At 45.4% G+C, this 17808-nt stretch overlaps 2 protein-coding genes across 3 annotated transcripts in view; one reads left to right on the top strand and one right to left on the bottom strand.

The window, feature by feature from the left end:
- Positions 1–5199: 5199 nt before the first annotated feature.
- purab (purine-rich element binding protein Ab) lies at positions 5200–11720 on the bottom strand. The gene is made up of 2 exons (XM_085419693.1): positions 10557–11720; positions 5200–9835 (listed from the first exon to the last, which is right to left on the bottom strand). The coding sequence occupies exon 1, from the start codon at positions 11636–11638 to the stop codon at positions 10793–10795; it is 846 nt and encodes a 281-aa protein (XP_085275819.1). The 5' UTR covers positions 11639–11720; the 3' UTR covers positions 5200–9835; positions 10557–10792.
- A 3396-nt stretch (positions 11721–15116) lies between these two features.
- Positions 15117–17808, top strand: part of LOC146677250 (pro-neuregulin-2, membrane-bound isoform-like) — a 71077-nt gene continuing 68385 nt past the window's right edge. The window contains exon 1 of one of the 2 annotated variants that reach the window (XM_085419676.1): positions 15117–16677. In XM_085419676.1, coding sequence (XP_085275802.1) covers positions 16266–16677 — 412 coding nt within the window. In that variant the 5' untranslated portion in view covers positions 15117–16265. The remainder of the gene's footprint in view (positions 16678–17808) is intronic. The other variant, XM_085419683.1, reaches the window with a different exon arrangement.

The following is a 17808-nucleotide window of genomic DNA, read 5'->3' as shown; positions in this document are numbered from 1 at the left end:
AAGAACATGATAAATATTTAATTACACATTTAGCGCAGCATAACTATGCCACTATAATAATTTAATATGCTTAGTTTAAGACTATAAGGAACGAATATCCTGTAGCTGCCCACATATTAGTCACAATAACGTTATGGTTTTTTTTTTAAATGTCCACTCGACTATTTCCACTTAGTTGTCATTTGCCCCATGTATATAAAGGTGATTCAGTAACAGGGTTAATTTGATACCTAACGATATAAAGAATTAGCCGATGTGAAAAAATAAACAGGTATGGTAGACCGTGTGCTGTGCCACGCGCTGCCTGTTACAGAGAGTGTTGCATTATCAATTGCAGCTGTAATGTTGCTGAATTTCCGGGTAGCTGTGTCTGCTTAAGGCTGGGATTATACCCGCACGCAGGCACGAACATTTAGACTCTGTGGGTGAGTAGTCCTGCACGTTTTACTGTTGCCAAGTCCGCTTGAAGGACGCATGCGTAGCGGGTGCATCGTTGCGTGCCATCTGCCTGGCTAGCGGTCACACGGACGTCCGCGATGGGGAAACTGTAACACTGTCCTACAGTAAGTGTTTCAAACCGAAAGGTGTCCGCTGAACCATTTCTGTCATACAAGCGTTTGGAAATGCACATGGTTGTGAGTATTGAGACCTCCAGATCATTAAAGTTTTTTTTAAAAAACAAACAAGAAGTTGTGACATAAAAAAGACAACAAATTTGGCGCCATTGAAAGTCACGCTAAAGCATAAAAAAGACCTGCTAGAATTTATGAATAAATGAACTGCAAATATGAGCTTTATTATATAGCTTTAAAGTAAAAATGTTTTAAGGTTGATAAACACAGAGGTAAGGAGCAAGTGAGGAGTCAGTCAATTTACCTGTCAATCCCAGTGATTTGGCCAGTCAGGGGTGGGGTTAGACATTTTGAACCTATCACAGCCAAAGAATCACAGGAGTCACTAACACAGCTAGCAATGTTTGATTTTACTGCCCCACAAAAATAAAAGCATGATCATTTCCTTAATACCACCTGTGCTTAAAAAAAGAAATTAAGGAAGTAAAAGTAAAAAAAGAAATGTTTTTATTGTTTTATCTATTCTGCACAGGACTCCCACAGCATCAGCAGCAGGTGCTGGTCTCATAATCAGTGCAGCGTAACCAGAGATCTTTTTTCCCCCTCTGCATTCTTGTTCAGTGACATATACTGGAGCCTACATCACACACACTGCAACTCAACCCTGCAAACCCTGAGGGACGTCTTAATGCTAGTAGAAGCTAGCTATTGTCGGCAGCTATGTTTTGTGTAACTCCTCTGACTTTCAAATCTGAAAGTACCACGAGTTCCCTTTAAATGCTATAATTTGAGAGTGTACTTATGTTTAATTGACATTTTTTTGCAGCTATAATCGTGAGTACAGTGTGCATCTTCTCAGCTTTTAAAATAACCCTAGCCAGCTCATAATGGGGTCAAATGCTAAAATCAGTCAATAAATTCATACTTGAATTTGGCATCTGTTTCCCCTTACACTCTAACTGTATTCGTTTGGTATAGCACAGACGTATGTGCAAATATATTCTGAGAACTTTCATATATAACCATCATAAGCATATGTATCACTACTTTGCTATTACATTATCAACTCTAGAATCAAATCTAACCTCTTATGTGTCACTTTCTCTTTTTACAGCAGTCTCTCAAAAACATGACTCCTTTATAAGTAGTGAAAACAACAAACATTTGATTAAGGGTATGAATACCACATTAGCCATGAAGCTTCACATTTTCAATCCTTCCACCTTTGTAACAAAGACAGGACTTCTTTTTATTGCCCTAAGAAGTCGGGATTTTTTTATTGATCCTGCAGAAATGAGGCAGACCAAAAGTCTCTTTCAAGCTCTTTTAAGGTTCTTTTTTTTTGCTTTCAAATTCTGTCGCTCTCCTTCTTTGCCCTCTTTGCATCATCCAAGAAGGGGGATTGGAGAAGGATTTTCTTTTTGCCAGGTAAAGTTTCCACGATTGGTGTGGTTGTTCCACTATTTCGGTTGCCAGGGAAAATAAAAGCGCTGCCTTTCTCCTGTTTTGCAGTCTACATTTTCCCAGGAGATTTTGAACCTGCTTTCCATCACAACTGCACCATGAGAACAAGGCTTACTGGTGTCTGGTCTGAATGCTGATAGCATCGTTGCATTTTGCAGCAGCAGTTTGAGCATAAACGTAAAGTAACTTTAAACTCCCTTTAGGTATACGGCATAGTTGAGTAATCCACATGAGGTGCCATTAGTGATAATGACACCCTGGATGATAACATGGTAGTTAATACAGTGCTCCGTGTTCTGTGTAAAACTTGACTTTTTGGGTCATGATAGTCAAGTGACCTGTCACATGGATTAAGAATGCCCTGAGCAGTGAGTCTTATGGCTTTAGTAGTCCCATGCACTCTTTGGCCACCTGTCTCTGGAATAAGTAAAGGCAAAATGTAAAAAACCCCAAACAAATCAAATCCGCCCACTGTCGTTACCCTCCTATGTGCCAGTCAGTCCTGAAGACGTCTGTGTGTGGTGGCTCTTGATGTTTTGACGCCCGCTTTCTTTCAAGTTCTTGATTTGACTTTTCTTGACAGTCTCCCCAAAGCTGCAGTGATTCCTGTTGAATGTGCACCTTTTTGCTATCATATCAGCCTCTCTCTTCACATGGCGCTGTTACCTCCTGTGAGATTCCTGACACCCCTCCCCCACCCATCACCTTCACTCAATACCAGGTTGAGATGCAAATGAGGAGACTTCACTCAGGCAAGTCTGCTGGACCAGACGGAGTGAGTCCCCTTGTCCTCAAGACCTGTGCCCCCCAGCTGTGTGGAGTCTTTCATAAACTGTTTATGCTGAGTCTGAGTCTGCAGAGGGTCCCGGTGATGTGGAAGACATCATGCCTCGTCCCTGTACCAAAGACGCCTCGTCCCAGTGGCCCCCAGGATTACAGGCCCGTGGCACTGACCTCTCACATCATGAAGACCCTGGAAAGACTCATCCTGGACCAGCTACGACCCATAGTAAGACCACATCTGGATCCCCTTCAGTTCGCTTATCAGCCTCGTCTCGGAACTGAGGACGCCATCATCTACTTGCTCAATCGTGTCTACACCCATCTGGACCAGCCGGCGAGCACTGTGAGGGTCATGTTTTTTGACTTTTCCAGTGCTTTCAACACCATCAGGCCGACCCTCCTGGGTGATAAGTTAGCAGCGATGCAGGTGGATGCTTCTCTGGTGTCCTGGATTGTTGATTACCTGACAGGAAGACCACAATATGTACGTCTCCCACAGTGTGTGTCTGACAAGGTGATCAGCAACACAGGGGCACCACAGGGGACTGTCCTCTCCCCCTTCCTCTTCACCCTCTACACCACAGACTTCAGCCACTGCACAGAGACCTGCCATCTTCAGAAGTTTTCTGATGACTCTGCGGTGGTTGGATGCATCAGCAGGGATGATGAGACAGAGTACCGGGCTGTGGTCGACTCCTTTGTCACGTGGTGTGAGCAGAATCATCTGCAGCTCAACGTGGCAAAGACCAAGGAACTGATCGTGGACTTCAGGAAGACCAGGAAACACTTGACCCCTGTTTCAATCCAGGGGGTCAGTGTTGACATTGTGGAGGACTATAAATACCTTGGAGTACACATTGACAATAAACTGGACTGGGCTAAAAACACCACAGCACTTTACAGGAAGGGCCAGAGTCGTCTCTATTTTTTGAGGCGACTGAGGTCCTTCAACATCTGCCAGAAAATGCTCAGGATTTTCTATGAGTCTGTGGTGGCCAGTGCGATCCTCTATGCTGTTGCATGCTGGGGGAGCAGGCTGAGGGTCGCAGATGCCAACAGACTCAATAAACTGATCCGTAAGGCCAGCAATGTTGTGGGGATGGAGCTGGACTCCCTCAAGGTGGTGTCGGAGAGGCGGATGCTGTCCAAGATAAAGACAATGTTGGATAACACCTCCCACCCACTCCATGACATGCTGGTCAGTCACAGGAGCACGTTCAGTGAGAGACTGAGATTACCAAAAAGCACCACTGAACGACACAGGAAATCATTCCTGCCTGTGGCCATCTCCCTGTACAACGCATCCACTTAACACACTGTTTGCTGCTATAACTACACATGTTTCTTTTCCAACTATTTATCTATGAGTGACTTATGTATGTATGTATGTATATATATGTATATATTGTACTATTCTTAGTTAGCGTATTGTCTGTCTTGTCTTAATGTTGGTTTATAATGGAGCACTGTAACAAAAAATAATTTCCCCCAGGGATCAATAAAGTATTCTGATTCTGATTCTGATACTTTCCCTTTCCCATCTACTTTCCATGAATAAGTTTCGATTCAGCACTCTGTGAACGAGTCTTTTCAGGAGCCTTCTGTGGCTAACTGTCCTTACAGACGGTGTCGACGATCATCATCTGGACAACTGTCAAGTCAGCAGTCTTCCCCACGGTTATAAAAGATCACTGACAGGTAAAGTGTCTGTGTAGATTCTCCACCAATCAATTCACCTCACATCCAAGAGGCTTTTAGAACTGAAGAAGCCTCTTGGATGAGAGGTGAAACATCTTCAAGAAATTTAAAGAAGTCCAGTTACTATCTTTCCGAGCTCCATAGGCAGGTAAAGTGAATAACATCAATCATCTTGTTGCAGTGCAATGTTCTGCTGGTAGAGCTTTGCATTCGAGCAGATGCAACTCTGACACGTGGCGGCTGCAGAAACGTTATGGTTGCGTATGACAACATGTGCCCCAGCACGCTCCAAATACAGCCCATGAAAGCCTGGAAAACACAACAGGGAGTCAAAGGTGCTGACTTTTCCTGATCCCAATCTGATCACACAGTGGCAGGATGTGCATAAATGAGCCTGACTGATAGAGGCACCACCCTGCCGGGACACCGTGAGAGGTCCAGCTTCCTGTCCGAATAGGTGAGAGCTTCTTTGGGTAGAATGAACAAGGGTAACTTAATGTCGCAGCTGATCGGTGTATATTGTCTTTCTCGTTGTGCATAGAAACTTGGCAGATTTTCTTAAAAAAAAAAGAAACTAATAACTTTGGTAATAGTATATTGAATTCAGTCAGCAATTCCTGCTGGTTGGGGTTCATCGAGCCCGGGTCTGTTAAAAAACTGACCATTGTGAAGTTAAAGACAGCTATGCAGAGACCAGGACATGTGGAATGACATTTTATTGCGCCATTAGTCATTTTTCAGACAACAAAGCTCCCTCAACATTAAAACAAACAGCAATGTACAAAACAGCACACCTTTGTTTTATTTTTTTGCCATCAACGGAAATTTAATAAGGTAGTGAGAGTACATAACAGAAAGGAATGGAGTGTAAGGACGCGAATTATGATGATGATGTCGAGATGTATAGGATGAGCTCGATGTCAAAGCCAAAGTAAGCACCATCGTCATATAGTCAGGAAAAGGCCATATTTCAGTAAGAAATATCCTAGAATGGGTGAGGAGAGGTTAAACATGATACAAGAGGGTCGTTATCACAGTTTTCAGACATTTTATCAACTAAAAAAACAAAACAAAACGAACAAAAAAAACCAATATCGGTGTAGCACTACTTTATCATGCAATTTACTTTAGTAAACCTTCTGACACAGACAAAATATACTTCAATAAGTAGAACTCAATACATCTCTGTCCAGCAATAGTCACAAAGCCTGTAATTTATACTCTTTAAATGTGAGATCCCTATCAAAAATAATATGCAGATTTTTATTTTTCTTAATATATCTAAAGTGCAAGTATTTATCCATTTTTATTCAATGCTTTCTGTAAGTATAAAATACAAAGGAAAAAAACAGCAATGTTTTTCCTGTTTACATGTTATATTTTTCTGAAAGGAGGAGCATCATATATAACAAACCATATATATATATGTATATATATATACACACACACACACACGCCACAGATAAAATATTTTCGAAAGATACAACATATTATCTCTTATGGGGATGGTAAAGGGATTGAGACCAAACGGTGACAATGGGATATGTTCATTGTGCATTGACCCCACCCCCTTAAAAATCCAGGATCCATTTAACCCAACATCTCCAGAACAGCTTCAAGGACGTCTTCAAGAACTATACACAACAGTAGCTTTTACAGTCTGCGAACACGGTGGACCCTACTGCTCGGTGCGTGTGCAAACAGAAGACATGCTGAATGAGCTCCTCTGTCTGTGGTTTTCTAATGAGTCATATAGTGCTTGGCTTTGACCAGAGGCTGCGATTGGTTGTGTGATTAACCAGAAAGTCCGAATGGCCAATGAAAGACTACAACACTGGAAACCAGAAACAGAGCACATTTGGTTGTTTTGAACACCTTAACAGAAGTTCAGTCAGTTCTTTACTTTTTTTGTTTTTTTAGTTAGTACTCGTATAGTCTGGTGGAGGCGCGAGCCGGCAGCCGCGTTTCATTTGTGGAAGTTTTCTGTTAAACCGTCATATAGACGGTTTGTTTCCCACCTACAGCGGAGCCATCCTAGCAATCTGACACTGAGGTGCGTGCAGCAAGTAGATATCGCTGCATCTACAACTTAACCTCTCCTCAGTCTGACCAGGAATGGTCTGGTTACCTGTAGTCTGATCAACGAAAGAAAACGGCACACTTAAGTCAAATCTGACAAATGAATACTGCGGGCGAAAGTTCGGTTAACATCATGGTGAGAGATCACTATGATGGCTGCTGCTGTGGAGAAAATAATTGAAACGGCGCTAACAAGCACAGAGCAGCATCGCTCATGCACATCCAACCCGTCCGGAGCCACCCGAAGACGGCACACCATCACGTCCGCTGACACAGAAAACGAGACGAACGGCATCCGCCTACCATGCTGCATTTAAGTCCTAGAGATGGATGACTGTGTAGATGTGGGCACAACGTGGTTGCGAGGTGACTCCAGGTAAAGGTCTCACAAAATCAGGTTTGATCGCACCGGAAGTACGCTTCAGACAAAGGCCCGAAAAAGCCACGTTCAACGCTAAAAACACAACCGACCCAGTAGCACCTGGAGAAAACAAAAGAACACATGTTTAAATCTTTTTTGAAAACAAAAAAAGAAGCGAACAATGTGTGCGTTTCACAGAGTGAGGCATTCACAAAGTGAACTCTATGAGCATGTTCAGGCTCTCCTCATATTTGGCCATTAGAGAAAAAGAGAAAGGAAGCGTCGTATTTCCAGTCTTAGCATGTAGCAGACATGATTAAAGTCAGTCAGGCTAAAGCTAGAACACTTTGGGGAATAAGTGCTGTATCACCACAGTGACTTCAGACTCGCGGTGACCTCAAGATGAACTCAGGTTGACCTCAGATGTGCTTTTCTGGGCACATAGTCATAGGTGGTTTGTACGTGCATTCAATGAAAATAAATGTTTTTTGTATTGAGGGCAGTGTGAGGAAATATAATCATCTCTGTAAGAAGTGGAAGAGATTTCCAGAGAGAAAGGTCCTAACTCGATCTGTCTGCAGCCGGGTTGGAAGGTTGTGGCAGGCTGCTGCTGCTGCTGGTAAGCCCTTACAGTGCAGTGCCAGGCTTCATCGGGCCTTTCACTGTCACTGAGACAAACGTGGGCCAGAAACAGTCCTGTGGTGAACAGATGGGATTTTCTGGAACCTTTTTTTCTTCTCCTGCCATCACAAACGCAGCCAATCAGACACAAATCAGCTTTTAAAACTAAGGATTGAACTTGTGACACCTTAGGAGCCCAAGTGTGCTCCGGGGACTTCTGCTTTCGGCCCGGCCTCAGCTCTCCTACATACACGGTAGGCCTCGCTTTTAGCCGCTTTTATCCAGCTGAGGCCTCTAAAGTGTTCCCTTCCCGTCAGCTAGGTGGCATGCCACACCGACAGGCTCAGTCGTATTTAACACACTGAGAGTTCAGCAGGACCTCAGTGCAGGGCTGAGTCAGCTGAGTCAAAATGAAGGGATGGACTACACGTCCTAAGTGATGAATAGTGCACAAGCAACAAGCCTTTTTTTAACGCCTGGGAAAGGGAGCGAGACTGCGACAAGAGTCTTCCCACATCAGAGGGGATTGTGATCCTCGCCATGAAAACAACAACAAACTCCTCTGTCCTTTGGCTTCTGCCGCGGCTGATCGCTATCACCCGGCTCGATTGAAACCCCAGAAAAGCCTAAGTCAAACTGCGGTTCACCTGTACTGCAGTCCCAGGTGAGCGAGGGCTCGCACTCAGGCTCCAAGCACACAGTTCTCTTTCTCCTAATGACAGGAGGCCTTGTGCAGTTCTAGACACAATTCAAAACACTTCAGAGGCCTCCCAAACACTCAGATATCAACAAGAGGCCTTAACAGGGGGAGAGTATGTGTGTGTCTGTGCGTGCGTGTATGTGTGTGTATGCCAGCCACCCCTGGACCCAAGTCCCAAGATACTATTCAAGCTTAGTGTAGAAGGGCCAACATGGAGACAGTCAGAGGTTGTTGACGGTCTGTGTTGTGTGTTTGGAGGAGAACTTTTTTTTCGTTTTCCTAAGGGAGGACGTAAAATACCCGAGCTAGTCTACGCGCACTGAGAGACAGACAAGGCAGCCTACTGGTTTACAGAAAGTGACAGGAAGAAAAACAATTTAAAAAAAACTCACAACGAGTCTGACTTTTTTCACCTCGAGAAGTAAAAGTCTTCACATTTTGGAAATATAATGCGATGCATCCACTTCATCATCATGCTTTCAAATATCTACTGATCACATAGCCTATACATTTTTTTCGTCTATACACGTGATACAATGCCACGATTGGCACGTACACAATATTGCACACTAATATAAAATGTCCTACACTAGTCAGTGGCTTCGTCTCTGGCTGGGAGGGGAAACCTGACACGTTTTGGACGACATACTGTGGAGGAAAGGGGAAAAAAAGAAGCATCAGAATAACAATGCAAAAGTGACATATTCTGAGCGGCGAGGCCCCCAAGGAGCGATCAAGGGGCTGTAGCACCATAAAGAGATAGACACTGCCTCGGCCCTGCACTGATAGGCCTCTACATCCGCTGGACCGCATTCGTACTGACTGCATGGGACCGGCCGGCTGGCCTGCCTGGCTGGCTGACTGCCTGGCTCTTTAACAGCATCCATCTCAGCTCTGACAAATAAGCCTCATCCAGCCGCTCCTGGGTTTTCGTTTTTTTATTTTTATTGTATTTATATATTTTTGTTGTTGTTGCTGTTTTTTTCATTTTTTGTTTTTCTTTTTAACATCATGGTGCATATGGTGAGCAAAGCCACCCATAACATTTCCAGCTTACTTTCCACGCTCGCGCACACTCAGTGAGATCTCGGGAGGCACCGATCAGTCCGTTGAGCCAGGGGTGCGGCTAGGGATTCTGGGCTCCATGTTGCGCCATAGCACAACATGCATAGCCCCCAAAGTGCCAACAACACCCAAGAACACAACTGGACCCACCCCCTGCCCCCAGCTCCTAGCAGCCTTTCAGCTTTACTTTTGGTGTTGCCACGCATGCTCCATGCACTGCAGGGGTGTGAATCCCACAGCCCTGGTGAGTATATATTTCTGCCTACATAACAGCACTCGTAAATGAAAACATACAGCGGTCGAGGTCACAGACCATCCACGTGAGAACACGTAAACGAGTGGAGTGTATAAGGCACGGGTCGTAATGACGTCAGAGAGGATGCGTTGCCTCGCCGCGCGCTGCGCTGACGCGTCTTTTTTTGTCTGTTTGTTTCTGCGCCTTGCGCTCCCACATATGGACCTTTTTTAATATCCTTTTGCATCCCCCACCACCTTGAGGAAAAGAAAAAACAAAAAACAACAACGTAAAGAAAAAAATCCCACAGAAAACGTGGGCATCTTAATAAGGAATTTCTTTTACAGCTGATTCACAAAATCATAATTAGTACATCTAAGTTAGCACTTTTTTCATTTAAGTTTATGTGGACATGGTGCAAGAGGGTTGATATTCAATAGAGTAGCTCAGAGATAGGTTTAACCCATTTGTTTGAGGCGCACATAGGCTATTTAGGTTTGTGTCTCAACCTTTTCCATAATGGCATGAGAGAAATGCTTCCATTAGCCGACTACGTTTAGGCCAAATTAGAGACTACAGCCTACTTTGCCAACTTCTTTTCAAAACATGTGCCTACACGCATGCTGACAGGTGTTTACAAGGCCTGCAGTGCTGCCTTCTGCAACTCATTGAGCATTGCCATATTTATTCTGCGTACCTTTATAATAAACTATACATCTGGATTCGGATTTTGGTTTCATAAAGTCCATAATATATCCTCTTTGTGCTGATGTCAAATATTCCTTCTCCATGAAGACTTTATACTCTAAACCTCTGGTTTTATTTTGATTAAATCTTAGGTCTATTACCAGTTTTTAAAACACTTAAACATTTTTTTTTGTGAAATAGCTTTGATGTGTGCAAAATCTGTCATCGATAGAGATATAAACACTCTGTTCATTGTCACTTAAATCAAGTAGGAAACGGTTCATATCTTACAGTTCAGTCCTTGATAGCAGCGGCTTACTGTTACATGGGTGGTAAGTGGGGTGACATCCAGTAAAATGAGCGAGGAGACAGCAGAGGTGCTGCCATGTCTGTGAAGGTTGTGTGTGTGGGGTGATTCCCTTGTAGATTCTCTTTCTATTTTACAGTTAAAAGTCTGGGTTGTTTTTTTTCTCTTCAGAGTCCAACGTTGTCTCGGTTGTTTCATGTCAGCTCTCCTAAAATCCGCGTCAGTCATCGTCGCCGTCGTCTCCGCCGTGCGGGCCCTCAGGTAGCAGTTCCGAGGCCCTTTTCTCTCTACTCCTCTCCTGGATCTTCCTCATCTCCTCCGCATATTTACAGAAGGTGTTACCGAATTTGGACCACACTTTGCAGGGAACCGTAATGGAGTTCCGGTACGTGGGCTTCACCTCACTCACCCGCATGAACACCCCGTACTTATTGGAGCCCACGTCAAAGAAGAAGCGCTTGTTGTCGACAGTGAGCGAGGTGCCCTCCGGGAGCTCCGCCGGCTCCTCGTCCACGCCGTAGTCGTCGATGAGTTTGGCTAAAGCGTCGCGGAACTCGATGAGACCCTGCGCCGGCAGAGCGATGGTCTGGCCTTGCGCGCTTCCCAATCCGGGCCCCCGATTAACGGTCTGTCGGATCCTCAGGAACCGCCCCCTCTGGTTCTCTTTCAGATCCATGTAATATTTCCGATTCTCCCGCACCAGGAATTCGCTCTTGAGCGCCCGCCGGGGCTCATCCTGCACCATGTCCGGGTTGGTCGGGCCCAGCTGGGCGTAATGTTCGATAAAGTCCCCGAGATAGTCGCGGAACTCCACGGCGACAGACATGGAGAGAGTGAGGCGGCTCTTGTTTCCCCCAGCCCCGACCTCGGCTATCTTTAGGAAGCGGCCTTTAACATTCTGCTTCACGTCAAGGTAGAAGCGCTTGTTCTGGATGTCGACGCGCTTCGAGGCGAGCTCCTCGGTGTCGTGCTGCAGCCGGGACATGGCGCCCATTGCGCCCGGAGGCAGCGAGCCGGGGCCTGCGGTGGGCCCTCCGTGGTCACTGCCACTGTCTCTGTCCGCCATGATGCTGCCTCCCTGCTTTACCTTCCACCGTCTCCCTCTGCCTGCTGCAACCTCGACTGCCCGTCAAACCGCTCCGCCGCTCTATCGCGAGACGAGAGAGGAGAAGAGGGTGAAAAAATGAAAGTAACTGTAGTGTGGTGTTACTGTAGTACTCCGAGCGGGCTGCGTTCAAGGTCCCCGCGCGGTTTTTGCAACGTTTCGCAGAATTTACATTTTAAGCCGTTAAAATAGTCGCATACTGCAAATGAAAGCCTAAAACTCCGCAGCCGAGCTCACAGACAAATGTGTTTACATAAATAAGCGGGTCTAAGCAAATGAAGATCACGGGGTTTGAAACCTGTGTCAAACACAGCTAAGAGCAGGGCGCAGACAAAGGCTTAGCCTACCTGGTGGTTACTGGGTCGGGTGTTTCGGCACCATGGACAGTCGTTTTGGGGGTTTCAGCACCACGGACAGCGAACCCGCACGGAAGGAGATGCGGGGAAGGGAGAGCGGGGTGAAAAAGAAATTTCTGAATGAACAGTCGATGGTGGCTGCGTGGGATTTTGATGCACTGCGAAGCACCGTGAATCATTAGCCTGTGACTGGACACGCTGGTGTGTCTCTGTTTCTCTCAATGGGAAATGACATTGAAGGGCTTAAAAAAAAAGTTAAAGGGAAGAAAAACCTGTTGCTATACATTTATTGGCACACATGGTGACACGAGTGTTTGGCAGCACTTCTGATAATGATTTTCTCCTCTATCAGTGGGAGCCTTTAAGATTCTGATTTTCTTGGAATTCACTTCAAGGCCTGACACTTAGCGCTTTATATGGGCAAAATAAATAGCCCGGTGACCCCCACAAACACAAGCACTACTGTTTGGGGTCCACGAGACAATCACCACTGCAAAATTCTAGGTATCAAATTAGTGGAATAGAATGAGCCATAATGTGTGAAAACCAGAGTCATTACAGTTTTGTATTGTCTAACTAGTTTTGATTTCATTTTGATTTTGATTTTTTTTTCTTTTAAGCCAGTTTAGTTTCAGTAAGAGTGAAGTTCTGTTTAGCTTTTATTGTTTGAAAATGTTCAATTGTAGTTTTTTTTAGTTTCTGTGTTCATTGTAGTCTTTGTAATATATGCTGTGTGGAGGGCACATGTCAGAGACAGGATTTAGGAAGTCATTGCAGAAGTGACAATAAAAACACAGACACTTGAAAGCAGCAGACTCACAAACAGAGTCTCAATAAACACCAACAAAGTCTCATTTTTATTGGTTTTTAGTTTTGAAAGTTGACACAATTGTTTCAGTCTTAATATTTTTCAAGAGCCTTTTTTTTAATTTTAGTCGACTAAAATTTTTTTTCACATCTAGTTTGAATTTTAGTTTTAGTTGACTATGATAACCTTTGTGAAAACAACCTTTCCTTTATTGTTAAATTAGTTTTATCCCACCTGCAATCCACATGCTCACGCTGCATCCATAACTCCTCCAATCCCTGTCCCTAATAATTAGGAGCTACGGGAAACATGAATTCAGTAAATAGTTCACCGGTGGAACTACATGCTTTTCACTGGGATCTCCAGTATAATTGTGTTCATAGAAAAGTGTCATATAATGGTAATTATAAAAACTATATGAAGTAACTGAGTTACAGCATTGTTAAAAGTTACGCAGTAAAGCAATGGAAGAAATGATATGACTATTGCTTGTATCAAAGGCATGTCACATCTTCATGTCTGAGCATCTTCCATATGTTAAGTAAAAGCAATGTCATCATATCAATGCTATTAAATGTCATAATAGCAGTAAACACAACAAGTGCCCGTGTAGCAGACCTGAAGAAGGACAAGATGGAGAGACTTGATGGGGTTTGACCTAATAATCTCTGGAATATATAATTTATATCAGTAGACCAAGTATGAAAAAAGACCACCTCTTGTGTTTTATTCGCAACCGTTTAATTGTTTTTTTTTTTTTCTAAACTTGCACTTAAATGAATAAAACAGGAGGTTTATGCTTTGTCTTTGCAGAGTGACACTGATGTAATCTCACATAAAAGAAAGGGTGGCTAGGGCAGCTACAAAGAAATGTGTGTCAAGTACAGAAAAGCATATTCCCTACAAGAACTGTAAAAAAAAAAGTGCTTTGAGTGATCAGGTAGAGTAGAAGAGTGTTATATATAAGAACCAGATCATTTACCATTTACCAAAATGACTGCTGGGTTGTTACGATTAGTGTATCATGACAGGGAAGTTCAAGCGACCTCATCAGCACCCTGCTGAAGTGCTGATGTAGCGACAAACGTGCCCCCCTTTGCTCGAGTTCAGGGAGGTTGTGAAGGCAGTTGGTGGTGGCTGCCCCTGGCCAGTGAACAGCAGGAATCATTTTCACTCCACTTTGCTTGGTCAACAAATGATTTGTTTTCAAGGCTAATTTAGAACAATTCCCAAAATTGCATGCGAGCTTTCTGAACGAGGGCTTCCAAGTTGACTAGATCAAGGAGAGACTGATCCTTGTGTATGTGGGTTGTAGGTGGGGAGGGATGATGTGGGGCAGGGTCATAGGATAGATCAGAGATTGGCTGATCCAGTTCTGTGAGCTGGGTGAAACAACTGCAAAAATGTGGAGCAATCTAAACATTCGACTGAGCACATCTAAAACCACAGAGATCAGTGGCACTCCGGCTTCACTCCTGGCTCCATGTGAAAATAATGTATGAACAGGGATGTGGTTTTCCTGCTTGGACAGAGAAATAAAGCTGTCCAGCACCATGGACAGAGGCAGGCCCCTGACCCTGGTGATGAGGGGAAGATGAGGCCATGCTCAGATGAAATGGCTATATACATTTTCTTTATCTCTCTCTCTCTCTCTCTCTCTCTCTCTCTCTCTCTCTACATATATATATATATATATATATATATATATATATATATATATATATATATATATATATATATATATATATATATGGAGATATGAAAACTGTCCAAGTGTCCCCTATGTGACATTATAGTTTCTGATTTCCTCTGTATGGACTACAAAAAGTCTTTCTGACCTCTAACGAAGGTCGCACAGCTCCTGACAGGGAGGGAAAGGCAAATCTTATGAATGGCTTGGCTGATGGAGGCAGAGACTGGGAGGGGATACTTATGGTCAACATAAAAAAAACCCCCAAAAAACCTCAGCACTTTGTAAAGGGGTCTCATTTCATTGGTGGATGCGTATTCAGTGGAAAATGAGGCTTTATTCACTGTATCTAAGCCAGATTGGCGAAAATATTTGTGTCTTTCTATTATAACACCCGCATTTTCTGGTAACTGTTGCTACCACGTGTTGCCACAGGAGTCGGCAAAACTGCAAGGCGACATTTGTGAAGTGTAATGACTCGCAAAAACAGCGCTGAACATAAAAGCGGGATTCGGGCGTGCTTTGCAGAAGCAGATATATTTTCCAGAGGGGCCATCTAACAGCTCAGAGAGCTCAGCTCCGAAGCGCCCGCTCGCCTCTACATGCCGTGGAATCCATTGAGAGAATTTCGCAGCGTTAGTCATCGCAACAGCTATCCGCAGTGTGTGTGTGTGTGTAGCAGTCGCCTATAGCCTCTCTTGCACCTCTTGCACCGGAGATCCACAGTAGGCGCCGTGCAGGGCTTGGCTACAGACGCAACTCCGCGCTGCTGATGTGGTGTGCCTGTGCACCGCGTGCGTGATTTCTCCTGCACCCACCCCGCAGAGGTTTGGTTTTTTGGGTTTTGTTTTTTTTCAAACAGAGTCTGCCGGCATGCTCACACGCCGGTTGGGTCCGTGCCGGTGGGCCGGTGGGTGCCCGGGTCATTAGGGTGTTTGCGCAGGACGTGGCGAGGCGAGGCGACGCCGTTGACCGGGCAGGTGATGTTTGCTCACGTAAGCCGCTCGCGTTTGATGAGGGGCGCAGGGGACGCGGCTGGAGGGTGCGCGCTACTGTTGCAACGCCTCACCGGATAACCGCTGCTCTCTCATCCTGACCGTTGGACCTCTCCGCGGTAGGGGGTTTGTTGATTTCCCCCCTTTTTTTAATTTGAATTTTTTTGCTTCCTGACTAACGGATTTGCAACACTGGGACTCTTGACGATATATAAGTGGATAAAGGAGCCGATACTGCGTGTGCGTGGAGCACAGCATATCATTTCTTGTGATTCCCCTGTACGCGCAAGTCGCTTTTTTTTTCTTTCCAAAGAGGCAATGCGCCCACCCATGCGATGCTAGCCTATTAGCTGGAGAGAGAGAGAGAGAGAGAGAGAGAGAGAGAGAGAAAGAGAGGTTTCAGCCCTGGATTCGAGAGGAGACTAATTTACGAGTCTTGTTTTGCCTTTCAGGAAAAGGGGAGATAAGAGGGGGGAGGGTGGTTGGTGAAGGAGAATGCAGCAATCACATTTTTAAGCATGCAGAAGCGGGCCGTTTCCGGTTCCTAGGCTGCTGTGTCCCCCCCATCCGACGCCAGCAGCCGTATGGGGAAAGCAGCGGCAGACACAGATGGCATGGACACTTCCACAAGGTCTGCCGCTCTGCCCTGCCTGCTCTGCCGGAGCCCGTTCGCCGCCGTCTCTCTCTTCCAGCTCGCTCCGCCGCCCAGCAGCACTGCAGCACAGCACAGGCTGACGGCATGAGGCTTGATCCAGTGCATTTCTCCATGCTGGTCATCGGGGTCTCCTTCGCCTGTTACGCCCCGAGTCTCAACTCCCTCCAGGACCAGGCGTACAGATCAGCCGTGGTCATCGAGGGCGAGGTGCGCTCCTCCCCGGAGAACGTCTCCTCCCGGGAGCCCTACAGCGTGAATGTCAAGGTGCTGGATGTGTGGCCCGTCAACAGCGGCGGCCTCGAGAGGGAGCAGCTCGTGACCGTCGGGGACTTCGGTTCCGAGGCCCCGTGCACCACGGTGGAGAAGGACCACAGATATATCTTTTTCATGGACCCCACCGCCGAGCCCTTGGTATTCAAGGCATCGTACGCCCCCGTGGACGCCAGCGAGCCGGAGTCGAAGAAGGATGTTGAGAGAGTGTTGTGCGAGGACTGCGGTAAGTTTAAGGCTTTTCCCTCATACCTGCCATCCACTCACAGCGCACTATAAGGGCCACTGAAACTGCCATGGTGATGTAAGGGAGACATCCAGCACTCTGGCTGCGCATGCACGTTCCCAGTCCATACAGTGTGTCAGCGTACACACACACATATGAGCGATTGACACCTCAGTTTTCCATAACCCGGTCACCCATAATATATGAGAGGCATGTCAGGGGAATGTGTGTGTGTCGCGTAATCTGTCTGTGTGTCCAAAAAAGAAAAAAGAAAAAATGAGAGATGGTTAGTTAAACCTAAGTAACCACCACCACCCTCCTCCCTCTCCACCGGTTATGACCCAAACGGCAGCATGAAGCCCAGGACCTGCATCGTGTCATCCTCACGGTAGCCTACATGTGCTGCGTTAAGGTGAAACGCACCGGCGGAAAAGCCAGCGGCTCTTCTTGTCGTGTCGCTCCTGTGTGAGTGAGGCAGAAAGTTAGGCCCAGAATGTGATGGGAATCGGGGACAGCAGCCTCGTCTTGAACTAACCTCCTTTCCAAACTTTGCATCGGAGCCTTCAGCCAGTGTTAGATCTGTCACATCTGACGCCTTTTTTTTCTCCTTCAGAAATTGTGGCGAAAGTCTCCACAGTGTCTGTGTGGACTGCAGTGACAGTACGTGGGCGGTGATGGCAGTTTAAAATCTCTAAAACTTGCTGCCAGTTTTTAACATTTAAAAAAAAAATCGTGGTTTGTTCTTGTCTCTACAAACAACAGAGGCTGCGGTGGCCCTTTGTTCTGGGGAGTTTAACCAGAGAGGGCCACAAGTTTGATAGTCTGCACTTTTTGTCTCTCTTTATTTTATTATTGCTGTTTATTTCTTTAAGATAATGGAAAAGCCTTTCCCCCCTCTACAGCAGAGCTCTGGAAATCAGCTTCAGCTCAGTTATGACCTCACATGGTGTGACTTATGAATGTTGTAATGTATATTCAATCTACTTTGAACATAACGCTTAAAAACACAATAATGAGTTTCTTTTTTTTTGGCTGAATGTTCTTTGTGAGCCACTGCACCTTTGTTTTCAGCACTGACATGCTTCGCTGCCTTTGAGAAGCTGTAACTACAATAGCCTCAGTTATTGTTAA

Source organism: Rhamphochromis longiceps, linkage group LG2 (assembly GCF_057381845.1).
Source record: "Rhamphochromis longiceps isolate RC_006_pf linkage group LG2, R_longiceps_female_GT1.1, whole genome shotgun sequence".
NCBI lineage: Eukaryota > Metazoa > Chordata > Actinopteri > Cichliformes > Cichlidae > Rhamphochromis > Rhamphochromis longiceps.
The sequence above is the reverse complement of the archived record's forward strand: the minus strand, read 5'-3'. Positions and strand labels throughout refer to the sequence as shown.

Bases quoted from the DNA above. Each gene is read 5' to 3' on its own strand.
- purab (XM_085419693.1), bottom strand. From the start codon at position 11,638: ATGGCGGACAGAGACAGTGGCAGTGACCACGGAGGGCCCACCGCAGGC.